The sequence below is a fragment of the Balaenoptera physalus genome (assembly GCF_965194825.1).
Source record: "Balaenoptera physalus genome assembly, chromosome: 4".
Taxonomy (NCBI): domain Eukaryota; kingdom Metazoa; phylum Chordata; class Mammalia; order Artiodactyla; family Balaenopteridae; genus Balaenoptera; species Balaenoptera physalus.
Window position 1 is genome coordinate 85,881,001 of NC_138891.1, and position 25,380 is coordinate 85,906,380.

The window sequence follows — 25,380 nt, forward strand, 5'->3', positions numbered from 1 at the left end:
AAGAAAAACCAAAACCATAAGGAACAAATAAAAAGTTGGTTCTCGTTGGGCTGCCCTGGTGGTTACACAAACATGACCTCATACTAACTTCCTAAAGAGGAGACAGGGAGCTCAGAGAGGGGAACTGGAACATCCAGCTTCTAGAAGCACTAAATTCTGCAACCCTGGGAGTGGTCCATGAGATTAAAAATGTTGTCTTCTTAGATGATTTATTTCACTTTTGAAAATATCATAAAATGTATCAAATACTCAGAAAACTTTAGAGAATAATACTACACCTAATAGCTATATCAGATGTTAACATTTTGCTATATTCATTTCAGATCTTTTAAAAGAAAGAGTACATTACAAAAACACTTAATCATCTTTATAGCATTTTTCTCCTTCTATGCTCAGAAGGAATCACTATTTGGCATTAAATGTTTATCATTTTCATCATGTTTTATGCTTTGCTATATACACATATATCCATAGTGTATTATATTTTATACTTTCAAAGTATATATAAGTACTATTCTCTGAAAATTCATTTTTTACATTAGTTGATACATGGAAGTTTAGTTCAATCATTCATTTTAACTCTATATAAACATACCATTCTCCTGTTGATAATCCTTTAATCTCTTCTGAAATCTTTATTGTTTTAAAAAGCTATAACGAATATTTTTATAATATATCCTTGAGCATATGTGCTGAATTTTTTCTAGGATATAAACCTATAAGAGAAATTATTGGTAGAAAGATCTGCACATCTTTTACTTTAGTAGATATTATCAAATTTTTCTCCAAAGTGGTTGTGTTAATTTACTTCTCCATCTTTAGTTTATGAGTTCCCATTTATCCATATTCTTTCAAACCTTTGAGTTGTTAACTATTTAATTTGTTAATCTAATGGGTATTATTTGTTCCTAGACACTTTATAGCTTTATGGCTATCATTGATGAAATATCATTATTACAATTGCAATTTGCTTATTACCACAATATAGAAATACAATTGATCATTTTATATTGATATTGTATCCAGAAACCTTCAATGACTCTCTGATTAAGTCTTGTAGTTTGTAGATTCTCTTAGATTTCCTATGTAATCAAAAATGTTGACTGGGGCTTCCCTGGTGGCGCAGTGGTTGAGAATCTGCCTGCCAATGCAGGGCACTCGGGTTCGAGCCCTGGTCTGGGAAGATCCCACGTGCCGCGGAGCGGCTGGGCCCGTGAGCCACGATTACTGAGCCTGCGCGTCTGGAGCCTGTGCTCCGCAACAAGAGAGGCCGCGATAGTGAGAGGCCCGTGCACCGTGATGAAGAGTGGCCCCCACTTTCCGCAACTGGAGAAAGCCCTCGCACAGAAACGAGGACACAACACAGCCTAAAATACATACATAAATAAATAAATTTTTTTAAAAAATGTTGACTGAAAACAAGATCTATTTTGGAACTTCTTTGTAATTTCTGTACCTCTTACTCTTTTTCTCGTCTTACTACATTGTTTAGGATGTTCAGTAGAATGTGGAATAGAAGTGGTGATATAGTTTTTTAGTTTCATTATTAACTTTCTGCAAAATTTTGATAGATACCTTTTGTCCAGTTAAGGATATTTTCTTCTACCCATAAGTGCTAAGAGTTTAGTTGTTTACGTCTTTTATGACTTAAAAAGCGCTACACATGTTCCCATCTCAAAGTCTATACCCCTAACATTCTTCCCTCAGATGTCAGCATGGCTCACTGCCTCACTTCCTTGAGGTGTCTACTCATATGTCACCTATAAAAGGCACTCTTTATATGTTGATATAAGAGCAACTCTCAACTCCCCAATACTTATTCTGCTACTTTTTTCCTTTAAATGAACGAATAAGAGAGTGCAAGAATGTTTAATTTTATCAAATGTGCTTTCTTTTTTCTATATCTACTAAGTTGATCATAGAGTTTTTTTCTTTTAATTGGTTGTGTGGTATATTAATAGATTTTCTGATGTAAAATCATTTGCATTTTGGGGATCAATTCGTCTAGGTCAGGAAAATTTTTTTTTTTCAAAAGGTAGAGATTACGTTTGTTAAATTACTCTGTAAAAATCACCTGAGACTTTTGGTGAGGGGCAGTGGGAGAAATGCTATAGGGTGAAGAGCTTTCTCCTAATGGAGCTTTGATTTCGTATTAAGGAAAGAATGGCCTACCCAGGGATTTCTGCTGGTTATCTCACCATCCAGAACTGGTCACATGACTACCTTAGTTGCAAGGGAGACTGGGAAATCAAGTATTTTTAGCTAGGCACATTTCCTCCCTGAAAAATATCAGGATACTGCTATTAAGGATGGAGGAGTAATGGCGATTGGGTATGCTGTTAGTAATGCCTTCTGCAATAAAAATCCTACTAGATATACTGGAATGTTGGAACCTTTGAATCTATCCTCCATGTCTCTTAACTGAAGTAAATTAATTAAATAAATACATCACACATATATAGTCTGAATAAATACACACACACACATTGTCTTGTTCAGGCTGCTGTAACAAAAATACCACAGACTGAGTGGCTTATAACCAACAGACATTTATTTCTCACAGTTCTGGAGGCTGGAAATCCTAGATCAGGGTGCCAGCATGGCTGGATTCTGGTGAGAGTGCTTTTCTGGGTTGCAGACTGCCGACTTCTCATTGTGTCCTCATATGTCAGAGAGCAGAGAAGGGAAGCAAGCTCTTTGTGACTCTTGTAAGGGCACTCACCCCATTCCTGAGGTCTCCACCCTCATGACCTTCTCTAATCTTAATTACCTCCACAGGCCCTACCTCCTAATATCATCACACTTGGGTTTAGTGTTTCAAAATTTGAGTTTGGAGGGGACACAAACACTCAGACCATACACATATGTATATATGGGTCTCTGGGCTATATTCTGGGTGAATTTCTCAATATATACTATCTTCAGTTTACTAATTCAGTCTTCAATTTTATACAGATTTGAGTTTATGTCATTGTTATGGGTTGAATTGTGTCCCTCAGAAAAGATATGTTGAAGTTCTAATCCCCAGTACCTCAGAACACTACCTTTGGAGATAGGGTCTTTACAAGGGTAATCAAGTTAAAATGAGGTCATTAGAAAGGCCCCTAATCCAATATGACCAGTGTCCTTATAAAAAAGAGAAGTTTGGAGACTTATTTGAAGTAATAATGGCTGAGAATTTTCCAAAATCAATGACACACATCAAACCACAGATCCAGGGAGCTCAGAGAACACCCAGCAGGATAAATATAAAAAAATCTACACCTAGGAATATTATATTCAAACTGCAGAAAACCAAAGACAAAGAGGAAAACAAATCTTGAAAGAAGCCAGAGGAAAAGAGCAACTTACCTGTAGAGAACAAGGATAAGAATTACAACTTCTCTTCAGAAACCAGGCAAGAAAGAAGAGAACAGAGTGAAATATTTAAAGTGTTGAAAGAAAAAACCACTCACCCTTACCTGGATTAAATACTCATGATAATAAGCAACCCCTAACAATCAAAAGCAAAATAAAGTAAACAAATCTGTGAATAGAGTTGATTTAGCCACAGAGAGAGGAGTCATTCCAAGTGACTTTAAAACACGTAACTGACTGTACATCTCTAAGAGGTGTACATCTCCAAGAGCATGAAGAATTATAAAGAACCTTTAAACTGTTATGAGACATCACATTGTTAGTAATAATATTAGAATTGTTACTCTGACACTGTTGCATATGTGGGTGGGGTAAATCAAAATAAGTAATTAGGCTGATGTCATTAAGGACCTAAAATTTTCAGTGTAAAAGGAGATATAACTGTAATATGTTTAACATAAAAAATGTTATGTTAAAACCCCATAATCTAAATTTGACTTTGAGTTCACAGAGTATTTTCTCTTTTAAAAAATATGTATTTCTTTGCTCTTTCCACTGAAAAAACGTAGAAGCAATGATCATAATGTATAGCAATAAATACTCCTAGAACCCAGATTATGGTCTCTGAAAAAGCACTTTCCAATAAAAGGAATCAGAACTTCTTTGCAAAATGGTTAATTCCAGTTTGGGGCAGGAAATGTAAAATATGATCCTGGAACATCTTATTATACCAGAAAGAAAAAAATAAATATTGGGATTGTGTCAAAAGGACTCAGAAGCCAACAGGATGATCCTTGAGACAATTTGAGCATCACAAAGCATAACTGGAATGGTTTTTAAAACAACAGACAGTTAAAATGTTGTGAGTACATTATGATACTTAAAATATAAATTTTAAAAAACTCTCATTTATTACTTTTGGAGGATGCTAAGAAAACAACACATTCTTTTGAAAACTGGTAAACACAAGAAAATAATCAAGCACTTATCCTATATAATTTGAACCTCAATAAAACCAAATCTTTGATGAGGAAAGGTTTTTCTTTACAGAAATACTCCAACTAATAAAGACAGAAGTAATGGCAGACTGTTACCCAGAAGCCCCTGTCTTAATCAACTTGGGCTGTTGTAACAGAATACCATGCACAGGGTGACTTAAACAACAAACACTAATTTCTCACAGTTCTGGAGACTGGAAAGTCCAAGATCAAGGTGCTGGCAGATTCGGTGTCTGGTGAGAGCCCTTTTCCTGGTTTGCAGGTGGCCACCTTCCTGCTGTACCCTCCGATGGTGGAGAGAGCGTAGTTTTCTAGTTTCTTCTTATAAGGACACTGATCCCATCATGAGGACTCCATCATGATCTCATCTAAACCTAATTGTCTCATAAAGGCCGCATCTCCAATTACCATCACATTGGGGTTAGGGTTTCAACATGAATTTGGGGGGGACACAAATATTCAGTCCACAGCGGCCACTAATGAAATAGTGGATCTGGGAAATGATCATTAGTGGCTGCCACGACCATTAGATGAAAAACTGATGCATCAGGCTGCAATGCCAGGACCACTGATCAATCTTAACAGCACAAAAAGTGAACGAACCATTACATGCCTCCACGTGGAAGAACACACCACCATCCACGAAATGGTCTTGCCAGAAACATCAAATCTGAACCTGATCAAGCCTCTAGATCATCACTATCCAACAGAAATATAATATAAACCACACAGGTAATTAAAATTTTTCTACCAGCCACATTAAAAAAGTAAAAGTAAATAAGTACAATTAATTTTAATAATAATATATTTATTCCAATGTATTAAATATTATTTATCATTGAAATGTTAACAGGGTAAAAATTATTGTTTGCATCTTTTTTATGTGCTAAATTTCTGAAATCTGTTGTATATTTTACGCTTTAAGGATATAACAATTCAGACTAGCCACATTTCAAGCAATTAATAGCTACATAGATGCTGATTCAAACAAATCAACTCTAAAAAATTATGAGATGTTGGAGGAACTTTGAGTACTGTCTAGGTATTGGGTTATAGTAAGGTATTATTCATTTTAAGTGGAATAACAGTACTGTGTTTACTTATTTATTTGTTTATTGATTGGTGAAAGTTTTTTATTGAACCACTTTCAAAGATTTTTCAGTAAAAATCACTAGTCTTTAATCAATAATAGGATAAAGTGGTATAGTGTGTAATGAAGTAATATCTGAAGTGGTCAGCTATTTCACGTGTGTATTTTAGAGTTTCTTGGTTGTTTTTTAAATTATTATTAATTTTTTAAGAGTCCTTATTTTTTAAAGATACATGTTGAAATGTTTACAAATGATATCATAACTTGTCTGTAATTTGCTTCAAAATAATCCAGATAGGAGTGGGAGGAATAGATATGAATGTAGAACAAACAAGATTCGCCCTGAGCTGATCGGTTGACACTAAGAAAATGGCACCAGCTTGCTGTTTGGAGTTTCTGTCAAAGAATAGCAAGGGTCTTGTTTATTGAATCCACTGCAAAGGAGATAATGGAATCAGGATTAACTGCTATAATACATGTGGTTTTTTTTAAAGGGAACTTTACTATTTTTATTTCTTTATTTTTGGCTGTGTTGGGTCTTCGTTGCTGCGCGGGCTTTCTCTAGCTGGAGCGAGCGGGGGCTACTCTTCGTTGCGGTGCATGGACTTCTCATTGCGGTGGCTTCTCCTGTTGCGGAGCACGGGCTCTCGGCGCGTGGGCTTCAGTAGTTGTGGCACGTGGGCTCAGTAGTTGTGGCTCAGGGGCTCTAGAGTGCAGGCTCAGTAGTTGTGGCACACGAGCTTAGTTGCTCTGGGGCATGTGGGATCTTCCCGGACTAGGGCTCAAACCCGTGTCCCCTGCATTGGCAGGCGGATTCTTAACCACTGCACCACCAGGGAAACCCAGGATTAACTGCTGGTTTTGTCAATCACAGAAGTCAGTCACTTCTGATTCCAGGAGAGGTTGTAACAGTGGCCAGAATACCTCCCCTAGCTTTGAAGCAGACACCCAATTGTGGGCGGTAACTCCCCACGTTCCCTCTGCTACCCTACATCACCCCCAATGCTGAAATTTTAAAAAGATTGTGGGACTTTTTCCTGGTGGCCCAGTGGTTAAGAATCCGCCTGCCAATGCAGGGTACAGGGGTTCGAGCCCTGGTCCAGGAAGATCCCACATGCCGTGGACCAACTAAGCCCGTGTTCCACAACTACTGAGCCACAGCTACTGAGCCTGCTCTCTAGAGCCCACGAGCCACAACTACTGAGCCCCCATGCCACAACTACTGAAACCCACGCCCCTAGAGCCTGTGCTCTGCAATAAGAGAAGCCACCACAATGAGAAGCCCAAACACCGCAATGAAGAGTAGCCCCCACTCGCTGCAACTAGAGAAAGCCCACACGCAGCAACGAAGACCCAATGCAGCCAAAAATAAATAAACAAATTTTAAAAATAAATAAAAAATAAAAAAGATTGTGGATCTAAAGATTTAGATCATCTATGTGAAAAAATGAAGAAATTCCAACTGCTGTCAGGGAAGGAGACAGATATTTCCAATCCAGCTTGAGCCAGCGTTCCTCCAGGAGAAGCTCACGTGATGGAGACAGGGCTAACTTGAATATGAAACCTCCAGAGGGAAGTTAAATCCCAGCGGGAGAACGCTGGGACGGCTGGAATCAGTGAACCACACCTTTGTGGAATACCACCTTCCTTCCAGCGCTAAACTTCAGGGATTCTGGGTTTCATTTTATCAGAAGAAACAACATTCCTTTCTTCTGTATCCCTTGCATTGCCTGCCTAGTCAGTCAGCAAATTGTGGGTGAGTAAGGGATGGATAACGGAAGGGTAATCAGAGGCAACATGGCACCGTGGAAAGAACACAGGCAAATCCGGGAGGAATTCCTGGACCACTTGGTTAGTGGCCTGGAATCTTTTTCCCTTGGTAAAACTCTATACATCCGTTTTTAAATTACCAAGTCAACTATTTTCCCTGTTGTCCCCATAAGTAGATTCACATTCATCCAACTACATGTTCCTATTTTGGTTAAAAAAACACGGTGAGTAAAACTTTCATACCATGGTATTATACTTTGTATATCCCACCAGCAATGTGGTTACTGTGCTGTTTTGCACAGTAAAATGTTTATTTTCTCCACTAAGCTGTGATTTCAAAAGCAAAACCCCTGACATTTTCACCTTTCAATCTCCACCATCCAGCAAATGTGGGACATATAAGCAGGCAATACATGTTGAATGAATAGACCATCCATCGACAAATATTATCAGGCATCCAAACAGGTTAATAGTATGAAATGGCAACTTCTTTAATTTTTTGTTTTCTGGATGAACACTCCAAATGTGGCTTTCTAGCTAGGATCTTTTTACTGACTTCAAAAATCACACGAGAAAACCAGTAGTAGTTTGCTTTGCAGCTACTCTGACCCATACACCCACACCCTTTAAAAAAAAAATCATAACCAGAATTACTTAGCTTGACCGCCTCATGAGACATGGATTCAAATGACCTTTTGTTATTTTCTAAAATGTAAAGCACATATACAATGCTGTCATTAAGAACACTCAGCTGGCTGTGCTTTCCAGTCTGAACTCCTTTCCCAAACTCTGTTTCCAAATGTTGCTCCAAGAAGGTTTTGAATAATTGCTGGGTCATTAGGAAAGGTCTCTACTCCCATGATTATCTTCTAGACATCAAGATTAGATCACTTCTTTCAAAATTCTGTTTAAAAAAAATCAGTGACACGTCTCTGTAGAAATACACTTATTAAAAGAAGGCAGGCTATATATCCATTGCAGTGCCCTACCCTGGACCTCAGGTGCCAGTGAGTGAGAAGGGGGTGAGGCTGGAATTATAGTGTAGGCTCCAGAGCTAGATATTCCTGGAATCAAGGTACATAATTGTAAGTAGTTATTTGATTGTTCCAGCCTGTTTTCTCAAATATAAATGGGAACAATTATACTTTTTTGAGGGATTGTAGATTTGTTGGGAGCCTTAAAATGAAGAACACTCCAATTGAATTAGTGTGAGCCAGCCCAGGCAAACTCAGCTCACTAATTTGGCCCGCAGTTCTATTTCTTCATTAACGAATAGTAGAAAACTCTTTAACATTTGTAGTTTCTTTTTCTATAGGTATTATCATCTGGTGATCTTCTACATTCTCTCATTTCTTAGGACAGTTTCATAGTCTTCTTTCGTGGTTGGGATATGATTTAATAGATTATTGAGCAAAGTGAAGTTTTCTAACTCTGTAGAATGTATGTAATTTTGAGTTTGCTCCTGGTCTATAAATTCCAAGAAGGTAGGTGCTCTCTGTGGGGTGTTTGTCATTGAACCCCAAGTGTAGAAAGTGCCTGACACTTAGTTGGAACTGGATAAGTTTTTTCTTGACTGACTGAACGAATGCTAGGTATTGGAAAGAATCAGGATGGTGAGGATATATATGACTGAACAATGTCCCCAGTGCCAAATTATTGGGATGTCCCTCAAGATTTGTTTTTATGTATTGATTTAGCTGGACCAAATTCCATAGATCATCAAGGACCCATGAGAAAAAGATATGATCACCTGATGAGGCCCTGGATGATAAACACCATTGCTCACTCCTTCCCCTCTCCTGACACAAAATTCATAAAAAGCAGTGGGGCCCTTTACAGTTATGGGAAGGGCATAGGCCAGAGAAGGGATTATAAATGGCATAATGTAATACATTGGGGAAAGCTTGGTCTGTATGATCTTTCTGAACTAGGCTTGCGACATCTTTGCCAACCCAACATGGTGCCCACAGTCATAATGAGGTCAATGCAGACTTTTAAAAATGTATCTACAAACAGAATGACCTTTGTGTTCAAGAATCACTATTATCCCAGCAGCTGGGGAGGCTACAGCCACTGCCAAAGTGGTAAAATCATGCCTGTCAGAGTTCTCCAGAGAAACAGAACCAAAAGGAGATAGAGAGATGATAGATAGATAGATAGGTAGATAGATAGATAGATAGATAGATAGATAGATAGATAGATAGATAGATATATAGATAGATAGATAGATAGAAGACATATAGGAGAGATTTATTGTAGGAATTGGCTCACATAATTATGTAGGTCAAGAAGTCCTACAATCTGATCTGCCATCCACAAGCTGGTGGCCCAGAGAAGCTGGTGGTGTAGTTCCGGTCCAAACCCAAGGTCCTGAGAACCAGGGGAGCAAATGGTGTAAGTTCCAGTCTGAGTCCAAAGGGTCAAGAATCAGGAACATCGATATCCAGAGGAACAGGAGAAGGTGGATGTCCCAGCTCAAGCAAGAGAGCTAATTCAGCCTTCCTCTGCCTTTCTGTTCTCTTCAGGCCCTCAAGAAACTGGATGATGCCACCCGCACTGGTGAGAGAGATCTTTATTCAGTCTGTGGATTCGAATGCTAATCTTTCCTGAAACATCCTCACAGACACACTCAGAAATAATGTTTTACCAGCTATCTGGGCATCACTTACCCAGTCAAGTTGACACATAAATTAACCATCACAAGCACCCAGTATACGACGTAGGAGCTGCTTAAGAGTACTGAGCCTGCATGAAGCAGAACAAGAGATAGGGACAGAGAGAAGAGCTGAGAAAGGAAACCTAAACTCCTAAACTCCTGTTCCAGCCTTGCCTCCCATTTCCTGTTGGACCTTGGGTTAGTCATATTCTATCTGGGCCACGGTTCTACCTCTGTGTATAAAATGAGGGAGTTGATAAATTATTATATTCTCTGTGTCACCAAAGAATCCTTTTTTTGACAAGGAGAAAAGCTAATTTCCTCCCCCAACTTCTACAATTTAAATGTCCTTTTGTTTTTCATTTATATGCAAATGTATGAGACTTTGACCAAAACAAAATTACCATCTCTGGTGACTCCTCAGTCCTCTCATCATTAAAATGCAGCTGCAGATTTCTGGACCCAAAAAAGGAAAACAGTTGCTAAGTCAATCTGACTTACCAGTCCTAGAATAACAGGCAGTAATTACGGGGGTGGCCCAGAGGGCAACCAGGAGAGGTGATCACACAAGGAACTTTGTTTGGCCTAGGCTTCCACCTACCTCTGGCCTTTGTTCCTGAAGGAGAGTAGATGCTCTCAATTTAGGGAGTTCAAGGAGTGAAACTGGGAAACACTGGGCTTCAGACTTTGTTTGTTTTTGCAGGGGGAAGAGGGGAGGGAAGTCCATGGCAACTGGATAGCATCAGATTGTGACAGGCCTAGACATTCATGCAGCCAGCTTAGTGCTGATCTATATGGCATTGGACGGCCATGGAAGGTTTTTAGTCAGGGAGTGTCCCAGTGAAGGTAACATTTATGACAGCTTAGCCTAGTAGCAGTGAATGGTAAAACTAGAAGAGAAAGAGAGGAATGGGATCAGACAAGAAGGGGATGAGGGCAGGACAGGTGGTAATCTTCCTTGAATCATGACTTAACTGCATCCTCTGAACCAGTCATCAAGCCTTGTTGCTCTCTCCCTTAAAATATCTTATCCCCATCCCTTTTATGAATTATATCATTCATCCAAGGAGTAAGTTTCCCAGCTGGATTGACTAGAAGACAGGTGCCATTGACAGAGGCAAGGAAGTTGAAGTGGAGAACTAGTTTGATTGAAGGAACATAGACAATAAATCTAGTTTCTGACATGTTGGATTTGTGGTAATAGCTGAATGTTCAAGTCGAAAAGTGAAGTTGAACTGACTTTTTTCACATGACTGGAAGCGACTTTTCTACTCAGACAACATGAAATTGGAGTCTAACCAAAATCAGATACAGGGTAAAAAAAGAAAAAAATTGAACATGCTCTGTCATTCTCTTCTCTTTTGATGTGTAATTACTATGTGGGGGACTGAATATATTTACATAGTTTGTATTTTCTTCAGCTGGCATCATGGGGAATGATACACAGAAGTGTCATGAAAATGTTCTATAAGTTTGTTAAACGAAAATAAAAATAAATGAGTAGGGAATGGAAAATGCTGGAAAATGTGGGTAAATATTTTAGCTTTTGGGAGGTGTGATTTGAAAAACTCTTATATCTATTATGTAATTGAATTCTATGAAAGGATTTATGACCAACATAAATGATCCTGGGATGGTTCTGAGTGGTACTTTAACCATCTGGTAGGAAATCAGATCCTCTGAGGGGAGACCATCTTCCCGTTCCATCCATAAAAATTAGAGGAAAACTTCACCAGACCACTGGGCTTGTAACGTTCAGTCTTGAGGGCTAATCTTACCTAATTTCTTCATGAAAGAAGCGTCCCGAAGTTGCTTGCCCCGTTTCTCAGTTTTGGAGGTTCCCTCACCCCCTCACCTTTTGGCTTCTCTTCCCTTACTTTTAGCTCCTCTCTCATATGCCTTATTGAGAGCAACGATAAAGAGTAGTTATGAAATGGTTATGAAACTTTTATTTGAAGCAGAGATGATTATGTTGTTCGGGAGGGAAGGGAAAATGGACTAAATAAAAGGAAGTGACTCTGGGCTGTTAAGAAAGAAGACCATTAATAGCCACATCCTGATTTTGTCCCGAAGTCATCAGAAAGAGGCAGGGAACAAGGGGATAATAAGAGAAAATGTATTTCTCAGACAAAGGAGCAGACAGCAGGGGACAGCAGTTTAGAGAAAGAGGCGAACATGCAGAGGGAGAGTGTGCAGAGTGGGACGCGCTAATCCCTCTGAATCATACTGGCAGGTGCACAGGCGTTTGAAGTCCTTGGCAACTTCAGCCTGGTCTCAAAGTGGATTGTGAGGAATAAGAACAAAAGAAAAGTTCACTCTGAGTTCCTCTTGTCAGAGCAGGGGAAATTGCTTTGAGGCCAGCACTAGAAGACGCTAATGGTAGAAAGCAGAACCGAGTCAAAGAAGAGAATAAAAATGTGTCAGGTCACTGGGAGCTTGCCTAGCGTCAAGTGAGATAAAACCACACTAACAAGACATTCAGCCTAGGTCCCACCACGTATTGCTGTGCCAGTCACTTCTAACCAGTGCTCAGCTGGCGAAAATCTGAAGATAATGCCTCAACTGCTCTGAAAATATTCGTTCCCTCGACAAACAGTAATTGAGCTGTGTCAGCCAGGACTATTGCTGTTAATGCTGGAAGGTGTGATAGGAGACCTTATGTCCTTGTACCAACTGGTTTTGTGAGTCAGAAAGGATCCTTGGAAAGCGGGTACCGGGAAATCACTGCTGACCCTGGAAGGGCACAGCCCGGCAGGAAATAGGGTAGGACGGGGGAGAGCCAAAATGGTAACTGGAAAGAAATATGCTTCTGTTTTAAACTCCTTAAGAGGAAAGACACAGTGACTGCTACTCTTTCTTCTCCAGGCCTAACATTTCTCAACCATAAAATAGGTTGAACAAGGCGATCCATACCCTCCCTTTGGGCAGATTTGGAATGGTTCTGGGAGTTATCTGGGGATTGTGCCAGGGAGTTGGGACAACATAGGGATCTCTTTAAAAAAAAAAAAAATACAATTACTTTATTGATTTCTTACAATCAAATACTGCCAACTAGCATTAGTTCCACTCATGCATCACTAAAAAACAAAAGGATATTTCCTCGGTATTTCCAAGTGATGCATTACACAATAAACAAAAAAAGTTAGAACTTAAAATGCATCCTGATTAATTATGTAAACTGGTAATTTTTTTTAAAAAAAGCATAACTAATAATTTGGTTCCTAACATGGGGATCTCTTAATGGGGAAATCTGTAATCAGCTGCAGGAGCTAGAAACTCTAGGTGCTTTTTCTATATATTTTTATGCATCACTGAGAAACTTTTAAATGTTAAAGATGCCAGTCTTCCCTCCAGATTCTAACCCAAAGGCTGCAAACTAGGTACACCTAGCTTTTGTCTGGCTAGCAGAATATTTTTAAAAAATTGATCCAGCATTTAAAAATTGTGAGCTTTCACGTGAAAATCCAGATTTTTTGCCTTCTCTGAAACACTGGAAGATCTGACAGCACAGGACCCACAGCAGCAGTTAGGAAGAGGTGGGTAGCAGCTGTCCTGTTTAGATGGGGCATCTGCTCTCTAGTTTGACCATCCCCACCACTCACATTAGGGTGACCATATAACTTGTCCAAACAGGGCACCTTTGAGAGTAAAAGGGGGTGCTGTTAGTAATGACACCTGGACCACAGACATAAACCAGGACTGTTGTGAACAACGAGGATGTATGTTAACCCTACTTTACACTGGGCTTGCTTTTCTGGTTTGGCCAACTGTTATTTGGGTTATATGGTCATAAGTCAGGGACTCCCATGAGGAAGAAGAGAGAGAAAAGGTGTAAAATGAGGAAGAGACTTGACAGTTGAAAAAAATAAAAGAAATGAAAAAGAATATTAGGATGAATGCCAATTACACCAAACCTTCAGGTAAAGGCAGAGCCTTGCTGGTGGCTGGCTCAGCATGTAAGTTTGACCTTCCTGGCTCCCTGCCCTCCACAGCACTGTCAGTTTTAATAAGCTGTAATCCCATCGCTACCAGCGAGACTAATCAAACTGCAGAGAACAGCCTGTTCCTAATTAGGAAGGCACAGGATAATCATTTAACTCTGTGGTTTCTCAGTGAGCTCCAAGCTGCCTCAACAGGAAAAAGCATCCTGAAGATGGTTGCTTACACACTCTAATCTTGACCTTTTGATGGTCTTTGTTTGAAATTTTTATTAAAATGCTTTAATTACACAAGTATTTAGTTTGAAAAATGTTTTAAAAGAATCTTTTCCCTTTATTCCCAGAGAATAATAAAATATCCTTCCCCCAAGGCATATAGGAAACCTCAGACTCCTATTGATTCCCCAAGAGTCCATTTTAATTGATCGCAGACAGAAACCCTCTCGAAACCATTCAAGGTGTGATTACAGTCCCCAAACCGGGGTCAGGAAGGATTGGGGGACGTGGAATGGCAACTCACGTTGAGCACCTACAGACCTACAGGTGCCAACATGGTACCATGGGCCACACAGGCCAGGGCCAGCTAGTCTCCAGTGGAGGAGTGGGAGCCAGGACTGAGCTGCAGCAAAGCTCCAGAAGCACCCCGCACCTTGGGGCCAGAAGGCCCATCTCTTCAGTCCTCACTTCTCACAGCCCCTTCAACTCAGGAGTAAGCCACCAGGAAGAAGCTAGTGCAATGGGTAACTGTTGGGTTTTAGTCAGATGGCGCCAAGTCTAAGCTGGGAGCTGACTAGTGGTAGGTCCTTACACAAACTACTCAACCTTCCAGAAATTCCTGGTAGGCCCTCAGGCAGGCTACTCAACCTTCCCGAAACTCAGGCTAGGAATAATAGTATCAACATCTCACAGCCATGCTCTAAGAGTCAATGAGATATGTGTGGAAAGCATTTACTAAGGTGCCTGGCACAGTAAAAGTACTCCATAGATTGTGGCTATTATTATTTTTTTATTATGTGCTAGCATAGCCTTAAGGCCCTTGATTATATAATGTAAAAAGACAGGTGCCTCCTTGAATCTCTTTCTTGGATTCTGCATTTAGTGTGAGTGCACTTAAAACAATGACTACAGATGGAATAGGTGTAGAAAAATTCTTTTCTAATGGAGAGCATTTCTGGTACCATGGAAATTTAACGTTTTGTTTAATAGACTCATTGCTATTTACAGGAAACCAGACTAGTATATTTTTTTAATTAAAAATGTTTACTGGCTATTGACCTTAATAGATTTACATTAAAGGAAAGGAACATTTTTTTCAAATGTGCTAATAAGAAAAAGACCCAGAAAAATGGACAAAGTTGGACAGAATTTTCAGTTTTGAACACAAATAAAACTCATAAATTTTATATGGATTCTGGGATATTTATTAATACTCCTCCAACAATGGGTTTGGCACTGAACAGGAGTTATAAACATATGAACAACTCCAATCCAATATATTTCAAAACAAGCAGATTTTTTTTTTTTTTAATAAATTTTATTTATTTATTTATTTAGTTTTGGCTGCATTGGGTCTTCGTTGCTGCGTTCAGGCTTTCTCTAGTTGCGTTGAGCGGGGGCTGCTCTTCGTTGAGGTGCACAGGCTTCTCATTGCGATGGCTTCTCTTGTTGTGGAGCACAGGCTCTCGGTGCACGGGCTTCAGTAGTTGCAGCACGCAGGCTCAGTAGTTGTGGTGCACGTGCTTAGTTGCTCCGTGGCACGTGGGATCTTCCCGGACCAGGGCTCGAACCCATGTCCCCTGCATTGGCAGGCGGATTCTTAACCACTGCGCCACCAGGGAAGCCCTAAACAAGCAGATTCTTGAGAACAGAAACTCTGTCTTTCATAAGTATCCTTGCCATTAATTGGAGGAGAGGTTGTAAGAATATCCATGAATTCTGGAATTCATGAGCTTTGGAATTCATGGACGTTCTTAAACCACTAATAAAAGAAAACAGTATAGACGGGCACCCTACATATAAAAATATAGTAACCACATAATAATTAAAAACAAGGTTCAGTAATGCCCACTAAAATGAACAAATAGAAAAATGTAGCACAAGAATGTAAAACAAATATATTTTATATCCCTACAAACAAAACAAAGGTATCTTTTTGGTTCTGCTGTTTTTATAAAAACTGTGTGAAACGTGCATGTATGTGTATTCTTATAGAAAACTTGACAAATATAGAAAAGCACAAAGAAAATAAAAATCACCTGTCACACCATCAACATGAATGTCATTCCTTTGACAAGAGCAGAAAAAAAATTCAGAGAATCAGAGGCGATCAGCGAAGGTCTTCCCAGCCTCAGGACCTGCTGATGCCAATTTACCAATCACTTTAAAATCCACAGGCTAAACGTTTTTAGGCTCTCAAATATCTCTACTGTTGCCTGACTCCTGGCACCACTGCATTTTTTATCAGGCCAATAGTGATCAATAAACAAGGATACACATAAAGCTATGGTTCCAATCTAAAACTTCTTGTTCCCCAAATATTAGAGCTAGATGGAACCTTAGAAATTCGTTTAGTACTATTCACTTTGCCTGTCCCCATTTGTTCAGGAGGAAACAGGCATGGAGAGGTTAAGTGATTTGCCCAAGTGTCACAGTTGAGTAGAACTGAAACCCAATCCTCTAACTGGCAGGCCAGGGCTCCGTCCAAGTGAACACACGGTGATTGAATCTCCCCAGGTGACGTAGCTCCAGTTATTATGTGGTTCGATTCTTAATGAGACTAAAAGGCAGACCACAGTGGATCTGTACGACCAGATGAAAGCAGTTAGGCAAACTTTCAGCTCCTAACAGGCAACTGCACTGACTCTAGTGAGACAAGTCACAGAAAGACCACAGGGTCAAACGAAGAGTGTGCCCTCGGCCAACTGGTCATTGGAGCAATGTGTGAGCTCCACATTCCATGGAGATGTGAGCGTGGTTAAATCACAAGAGTCATTTTTGGTTGATTGCACTGCCAGGACAGCTTGGAAGGCACAAGTGTCCAAAAGAGACCCCTGAGAATATAAGGATTAAAATGAAGAAAACTCTTGAATCAGACAAATTCCTTCTTGGTCAACAGGCATGTGTCCACAGAGGTCATGCTACTCATGACCAATCAACTCCCTTCAAGCTCCAATCCAACTCAGTGAACCCTTAGATTCTCATCATCCCCACTTCAAGGCTGTCCCTTCACATCTAAAGCTTTTATCTTTGACTAAACGAATCTCTGTTGACTAAAAGGGTTAGCGCAGAAATATTCAAGGTCAGGTTTCAACTCTTTCTGATCAATCTAGGTCATTCTAGGTCATTTCAGTAGTAAGAAGTCTCTTTAGCCTCAGGTGGGCAGAGTACAGTACAGATGTTCCTTATTTGAGTAGACTTCATTCTCAAATATAAGTGATTAAAGTGAAGATCACTTCCTGCTCTCTTCTTCCCACATTACAACCGTGGTGCAGGCTCAATGTGAAGAGCCAGTTATGTGTACCAGGTCTCAAGATGCTTGCCTGTGGATGAGCTCTTTCAGCTGTGCCAGTCGGTCGCTTTTTAGTGCTTCCCGGATGGCCTGGAAAAATCCAAAGTAGTGTTCAAAGTTGTGCATCATGAGCAGGACGCCAGCCAACAGTTCGTTGGTCACCAGCAGATGGTGGATGTACGCACGAGTGTGATTCTTACAGCAGTAACAGGGACACCCTCTCACGAGCGGATCAAAGTCCTCCTGGTACCTGAGGAAGGAAGTTACAACGATATTCCGGAAAGTGAGGAAAACAAGACCTCGACAACCTAGACTAACCTATTCTGCTGGCACGTAACCAATCGTTAGTAACACAACTGGCAAACTTAGTGCCAGGCACCTGCTTAAGACGGCAATGTGGTCAAAAGTTAACAGAGAGGACAATGGGCCAGGAGACTCAGGAGTCTTCCTCAGATGGATACAACCTCCTAGACTGAGGCTTACCAAGGAGCGGCAGAAGAGTCACGTGCTCGCTCCCTCCTGCTGAGCAGGGTTAGTCACACTGCAAAGGCACACAAAAGTGTTAGGAGACACTGTTCTGATGAATGACACTTTTCTCCCACTTGCCACCAGAGCTAATATTAGAAGAGATGATATGACCTTTTACTTGCATAGCTTTTTGCAGTTTACAAAAAACTTTTATATATACTGTCTCATTTAATCTCTGCAACCACCCATGGAGATAGGCTTTTTTTTTTTTTTTTATAAATTTATTTATTTTTGGCTGCATTGGGTCTTCATTGCTGCACGCGGTCCTTCTCTAGCTGCGGCGAGACGGGGCCACTCCTCGCTGCGGTGCGCGGGCCTCTCACTGCGGCGGCCCCTCTCGTTTTGGAGAACGGGCTCTAGGCGCACAGGCCCCAGCAGTTGGGGCACACGGGCCCAGCCACTCCATGGCACATGGGATCCTCCCGGACCAGGGCCCGAACCTGCGTCCCCCGCACTAGCAGGCAGACTCCCAGCCACTGCACCACCAGGGAAGCCCGAGATAAGCATTTTTCCTGTCACTTTACCAGTGAAGACTGCCAAGGGGTTTAAGAGGGAAGGCTACAGAGCTACAATGCCTGGGGTTGGTTCCTGGCTCACAACTCACTTGGGAAAGTCACTTAACCTCCCTCTGTGTCTTTGTTTTCTCATCTGAAATGTAATAAGGTAGTAACAGTGCCTACCTAATAGAGTTGTTACAAGAATTAAATAAGTTAATATAGTAAAGGACACTGCTAGGTACATGCTAAGCACTATATACGTGCTACCTTCTATCAGCTATTAAAAAGAAGTTAAATGACTTGACCAAAGTCACACAGTCACAAGCAAGGCTACAATCTGAACGCCAAATCTCCAAAACTTCTAGTGCTGATGATAAAAATACTGCAGTTTCCAATTATATCTATAATGTAAAGTGAATTTTAGTAGTAACCATTTATATTACCCTAGCTTTTTAAAAATGGAAATGAATCTCCTTGGTTATTTTTCAAGAAGTCAAATGTGACAAACATCACCATTACAGACCTACAATCAAGAAATCACTATAGAAATAAGAACTAGGAATTTCATATTCTTTCATAAATTTTAAAGTCTGTACTGTTACTAGATAGACATAAATAAGTCTGAGTCCCTAAAATGTCCCTTTACGTAAGACCAAAAACACCCCAGCATTAAAGTGAGTATACCAAGTTCACAGAAAACCGGCTCACTGGTTCACTGATTATTTCCACTTTTGGCCAAATACAAAGTTATAAGATATCTTACTTCAGTCTTTACAGAGGCAAATATTTTATTTAGGATTTATAATCTGTGTATAACCAAGATGGCTTAAATTCCTTAAAATTTAAAAATTTTGTTGTAATATTTTATCTTGAAATCCTTATTTTACACTGTTATTATTTAAAGTAATCATAAGGAGTAAAGAACACCAAACAATGGATCTGGTCTAATTTTTCTGACAGCTCTTCTAAAACAACAGTTATCTAGCCTCAGTTTTCTGACAAGACAAAGTACACAAATTCATCTGCAGAAAAAAAAGTACTGCTGGCACTGAATTTGAGAAGGCCCAAACAATATCCAACTATAAATATTTTATGAAGTCATGAACTGAAAAGGGAACAGTTATATAAACTTTCAAAACAGACTGAAATTAAAAAGTCAGAAATCAAAATCCATACTTAAAAAAAAATTCCTTACTTTTTTTCCTTCAGATTAATTTCAAATGATGTCATTTCTTGGTTGCAACTGGTTGTTTTACTTTTCTTTGTTTGATCCACATATTTTACTTCTTCCTGTGTCCCATTTTGTTGCAATACTAAAGGACAAACCAACAAAAAGTCTTGAATGAAGATCAGATAAAGAGTGGCCATTGGGAGAATTTTATTTTAGTTACTATTTCATGCCCTTTGACCCTGTAATTCCACCCCTCAGAACTTATCGGAAGGAAATAGCACAAGAAAAAAAAAGCAATATGTAACAAGATGATCAATGACCTATTATCTATAGCATCAAAACTTGGAGATTCAACTATGTCTAAGTGAATAGTAGTTACAAGTATATATCTTATAATCTTACTGCCAAGGAATGATTTTAAAAAACCAGCTGGGGTGTGTGTGTGTGTGTGTGTGTGTGTGTGTGTGTGTGTGTGTGTGTGTGTGTGTGTGTGTGTGTGTGTGTGTGTGTGTGTGTGTGTGTGTGTGTGTGTGTGTGTGTGTGTGTGTGTGTGTGTGTGTGTGTGTGTGTGTGTGCCTGTGTGTTGGAGTTATGTCTTATTATAATGTACATGCAAATTAATTGGGCTTTGTAACTGCCTATGTTCCAAACAGATTAAAAGTAGAATATGGTTTTAATTTATGTATTCTGCATGGAGACTCTGGCCTTCCAGGGAGCTCAGATAATCCAGGGTTAAATGGGGACTTGAGTTGTTCCCTTGAACTCTTTGCTTTAAGAAAGAACATTCCTGGAATTGCAAGAGAAACACCAGAAATACTTATCTACTTGCCTCTCTTCAGAGCAGCTGGCTCTTTGCATAGTAACTGGTGTTACTAGGGGGAATTGCTGCCTACATTATGCAACTTATTCCTTTGGAATTTTCACTTTGTAATTGGCAAAAAGCCTCAATTTACTATACACACACGTACACAAATGTGATTCATAATACTTGCATAAAAATGTTCAAACTCAGTTTTCCCAATCATAAAGAAATTTGGCTTTCTCTGGCCCAAAAGGAACGTGTTTGTTCCAGAGAATTCAATATCACGTTCTTTGTAGAGTTTTGCATATTCACGGTACAGAATGACTATCAGTCACCTATGTCCTGGCAGAGATAATTTCACTTGCAAATGAAGTCATGAACATGTATAAAGTGTTTATGGTATGCCTATCCATATACGTTACGTTCTAGTCTGTCTAAAAGACAGTAAAATTGACCTCCTCTATATAAGAATTTGATCAACTTGATTGATTTTGTTTCTAGAACTAATTCCATTTAGATTAATGCTTAAGTTGCTTTATAGGAGTGTAACATATTCTGAATGAAATTTTCATCACTTGTGGGGAATAAAATGAACCCTTAAAGAAGTCTCTGGCCCTCCTCAAATTTAAGGTTGGCGGTGATAGAGCAAGAGTTCAACGGAGAGCAGGAGGAGAGAACGGAAAGCACACTCTGAAGGCCAGACGGAAGACCAGGCACACAACGTTCTCCTGAAACACTGTGCAGACACTTCAAGGGACCCCAACCCAAAGTCTGTATCCTGGTTCCTTTTCTACTGCCAGTTAAATGTTAGAATCTGAAACTGATTTTCTTGACTTCTGAATAACTAAACAATAAAAGAAAATGGCAGTGCTTCAAAGCACCATTAGCAGAGGAAAACAGCTTTCACATCTCAGTATGTATAAAAAACCAAAAAAGCAAAAGTAACACTAGGATCAGAGGGGATGAGACTCCCTGTATATTAATAGCATGGGGTTTGCAAAAAGCAGACAAGAACTCTTTTGTGAAAAAACAAATTAACTTTTACCAAGCAGTTCAAAGGTTTTCTTTTCTTAGATTTTCATCACTATTCACTCTGAATGCTCTTTTTTCAGGTTGTTAATAGAAGAGGTTTTGTTTTTCTTGGTTCTGCTCACTACAAAATCACTTCCTAACATTGATGAGCTATGTGTATAGTATTAAGTGCCTGGTTTTGTGTGCCAACATGCCAGGGCGGACAGATAAGACACAAAGACATAGTTTTATAAAAGGCCGGCTTTATAGTATGCACATATTTCTGGCTTGTAACTCAAGGCAAAAATTGATAGGAAATAGAGAGAATTTAAGGGTAACACAGAGATTAACTTCAAAAGACCTACATGTCTCTTCAGGATTCGGCTGGTAATCAAAGCTGAAGGTCAGGGCACATCCCCGCTCTGTTGCTTGATAAGGGAAAAAACTCTCAAATAAGTCCACTCCTCTTTCAATACACTCGAGCACCTCATCTGGCTGGCTAACACCACAGATGAGCCTGTGAAAATAGTATGAACAGTGACATAAGAACAATGCCAGGAATGAAATCAGAGAGTTTTCCAGAGGGCATTAACAGTAATAATAATAAAAATCGTGGTTAGCGTGGCAGGCAGCAGATAAGGAGGTGTAGTGGAAAGAACATAGAGCTTTGGAGGCAGAGTGATCTGGACCAGAATCCCAGCTCTGCCATTTATTTACTTGCTGTGTTACTTTGGGAAGGTTTCTTAACCTTTCTGAGTTTTAGTTTTCTCATTTTAAAAACAAGAGCAAGAATACACACCTCACAGACTGGTTGTAAGGATTAATGACATATTCGCAAAAGCACAAAGTGTAGCTTCTGCCCCAAAGAGAAGCTTAACAAAGGTTAGTTTTCCTTCCCTTCTCATCCCTTCTGAAATAACCTCCGTAGTCTCAGACTGAACTTTGTAGTCTTTCTAACCGCTACATAAGATTTTTTTAGTGCAAAGCTGTGTGCTTTATTTCCCCTTCAAATACTCTTCCATGTTTTAACTGTATTTTGCTTATAATTCTTTTTCATAATTGCTTCAAGAAAGACATTTTTATCTACTGTATTCTTCATAGGTTCATTTACGAAGCAATTCTTGCTCTCGGAATTTCAACTCTGCCCATAGGCTCTAAGAATCTAGTCAGCTTTCTTTATGCTTCTTTCTATTTTCTCCATTAATAAAATGTCTGCATGGTAGAATGAGATGGTATTTCCAGAGGCAATGGGTAATGACTTCTGAGAGTGTTAATAACATTCAAGCAGGTTTTGCCACTAAAACAAGATGGGGAAATGCACTCGACGAGGGCTGGCTGGCTGCTATTTTTTATGTTTGTTTTTCTACTCATAGTCCCTTTTACACACTGGCAGAGAAAAGCTTATAGACTCCCTGATTTCTAAAAGAAGTCCAAAAAAAGGCTTATGTAATATTAAACAACCAGAACCCTTAAATATATGCTGGTTTTTCTGACTACAGTTTCCTTCAAGTAATGTCATGTTTTAGAACTCCTCTCCAACTGAAGCTGGCATTTCTACACACTTATAGAAAGAAAAACAATCCCAGCTTTCAAATCCAGTAACAGACATCTGTGAGCACTTAACTCAAAAGAAGTCCAGAAAATGACTAGAAATACTAATGCTGAACTATCATCTGCACCAGAATGAAATAAGCACAGGAGGGAAAGCAATGAACACAGAGAGCTGGGATAACACTGGGGCTGGCGGGGGTGGGTGGGGGGAATGCTGGCTGGGGTGATGGCAATATCTTGTTCTGGCTGCTGTTTACACAAGCATATATAGGAATAAAAATTCAGCAGGGTATACATGAGATTCATATACTTAACTGCAAGCTATACCTGGATTTTTTAAAGAGTAGTAAAATTACATACACATATCCAGCAACCCAAGGGGTATAAAGCAGCACCCCATAATCAAACCTCTTAATATATCTGTAGGAAAAAAGCATGCATATTCATACCAACTGGGATAAAAGACTACAGTTTAAAAAAAAAAAAAAGAAAAAATTTGGATAGTCTAATAAGACATTGGCTATACTCAGAAACTTGGGGATTTTTAGCTTTGAATCTTGCAGATCACTCTTCTCTCCAGCACATAATGAATCCTGTGATTGATGGAAAGAACCAACCCCACTAGGGTTGCCAGTGACCTTGATTTCAAAAAATAATACCACTCACTACCTGCCTCAAATCTAAGAACTTCTTAAAGGTCCTTATTGACAGAACCCATCTTCATTCCACTAGGCATCCCAGGTCTGTCCTCAACTTTCCTTGCTTAAGGCCAGGGTTCCACATGACTTTATATCTGTCCCCAGGCACCAGGTTATAGTGAATAAAGAACAATATTTACAATTGGCACAAGAATGAGGAGAACCAGTATAACACTTGCCCTCACTTATAATGAGGATCAAATAAACTAATTCACATGGCAGTGTCCTCTGGTCCACATTCTGAAATCAAAGGCAAGACAGCCTTGATGGAAACTTCCTCCACAGTCTGCTTCAGCAGACTCAGCCCAGAAAGAACATAATCAAAACATCAAAAGAGACACCCATGTACAGACTGCATACCACACCTTCGGCAGCACCCCTGCTCTGCAGCCCACCAGGCTCAGCCTGCACCCTAACTGAACACTAGCCTCGGTTTGTGCTCCGGTAGCTCCGCAGTGACTGATGACAGCAAGTGCAGTCTAGTCTCCAGGGTTGCTGGAGTCCCTTGAAAGCCATCCAGAAGGAAGCCACCTACAGGCCGCTTGGCTGTCTCTCGTGCTGACCTCAGCCTCTCCTCCATCACATCTCCACCTTCAATCACTCCAATGATCATACTTTTCTGGAGGACCTAAGGTGAGAAAGGATTGAATGCTTTTAACTGTTTCCAGTAGTGGAGACCTTTGTTTAAATGAGCCTTACCGCCTTCCTAAGAACCCTTAGGGCTCCAAAGAACACAATTTGAAAGCCACTCAAAAAGGGAAGAAAAGACTGAAGAGAAGCTGAGGCAATCAACATAGTTAATCAGGCTTTAGCTTAGATTAAATTAAGCACACACCAAGCAGGTATAAGAGGAAAAGAACAAAAGCAACAGTGTTAATTTCTATAAATGGCTATCCTGGTCTACCTTAGGTTACTTCTAAATCTCTTAGTTAGAAATAACTTTAGGAACTGTAAAACTGTTTGGCTGGGACAACTGACTGTCCATTTGGAAAAAGATAAAACAAAAATTACTACTGTACACCATCCTCAAAAATAAATTCCAGACGGCCCTAAGATCTAAACATAAAAAATATAGTTATACAAGTATTAGAAGAATAGGTTGAATATTTTTATAGTCTTGAGATAAGGAAGGCCTTTCAAAGCAAGCTAAAGCTTACAGGAAAAGGCAGACATATTTGAGTACAAATACATTAAAAATTCCCTAGTGAAATATACTATCAACAAAGACAAAGGGGAACTTATTCTTTGGAGGAACAGATAAATGTCTACACCATAGGTAAACCTCCAACAAATCCTCTAAGGAAATGACAACCCCATAGAAATCTAGGCAAATATGTGACTATGAACTTCAGAAAAACAAATGTGAATGCCCCATACATATCCGGAGAGCTTACTAAACCTCAAAAGTAAGGAAATGAAAACTGGAAATAATTCGATACCATTTTTGCCCATCACACCGACAAAAAAGTTAAAAGACAGATGGCAACATAGCAGAGGTAAAAGTGTTAGAGAAATGGCACTTATATACTCTGATAACTAGAGAGAATAAAAATTAGTTCAGCCTCTTGGGAGGGCAAGTAGATAACACTTATGAAAACGTCAATGCTTTTATCTTTATATATCCTAAAATTCCACTTCTAAGAATATCTCCTACGAATATATTCATTCATATGCACCAAGGTTTATTTGCGAAAGATGTTTAGAGTAATGAAAAACTGGAAACATGCTAAACATCCATCAATAGAGTAAAGGCTTAAGTGAAGTATCAATATAATATGTTCATAGTAGGCTTCCTATATAGCTGT

At 39.6% G+C, this 25,380-nt stretch overlaps 1 protein-coding gene and 1 long non-coding RNA gene across 2 annotated transcripts in view; one reads left to right on the forward strand and one right to left on the reverse strand.

Moving 5' to 3' along the window:
- On the forward strand, positions 1-15,327 carry LOC309659954. Its single transcript, XR_014263064.1, has 2 exons — positions 1-9,375; positions 9,436-15,327. It is a non-coding gene; the product is annotated as an uncharacterized lncRNA (long non-coding RNA).
- QTRT2 (queuine tRNA-ribosyltransferase accessory subunit 2) overlaps positions 15,208-25,380 on the reverse strand; it is a 23,549-nt gene continuing 13,376 nt past the window's right edge. Inside the window, exons 6-9 of the mRNA XM_082460244.1 lie at positions 24,004-24,203; positions 21,692-21,843; positions 19,538-19,655; positions 15,208-17,567 (exon numbers count right to left, since the gene is read on the reverse strand). Of these exons, the coding sequence (XP_082316370.1) occupies positions 17,336-17,567; positions 19,538-19,655; positions 21,692-21,843; positions 24,004-24,203 (702 nt within the window). The 3' untranslated portion in view covers positions 15,208-17,335. The remainder of the gene's footprint in view (positions 17,568-19,537; positions 19,656-21,691; positions 21,844-24,003; positions 24,204-25,380) is intronic.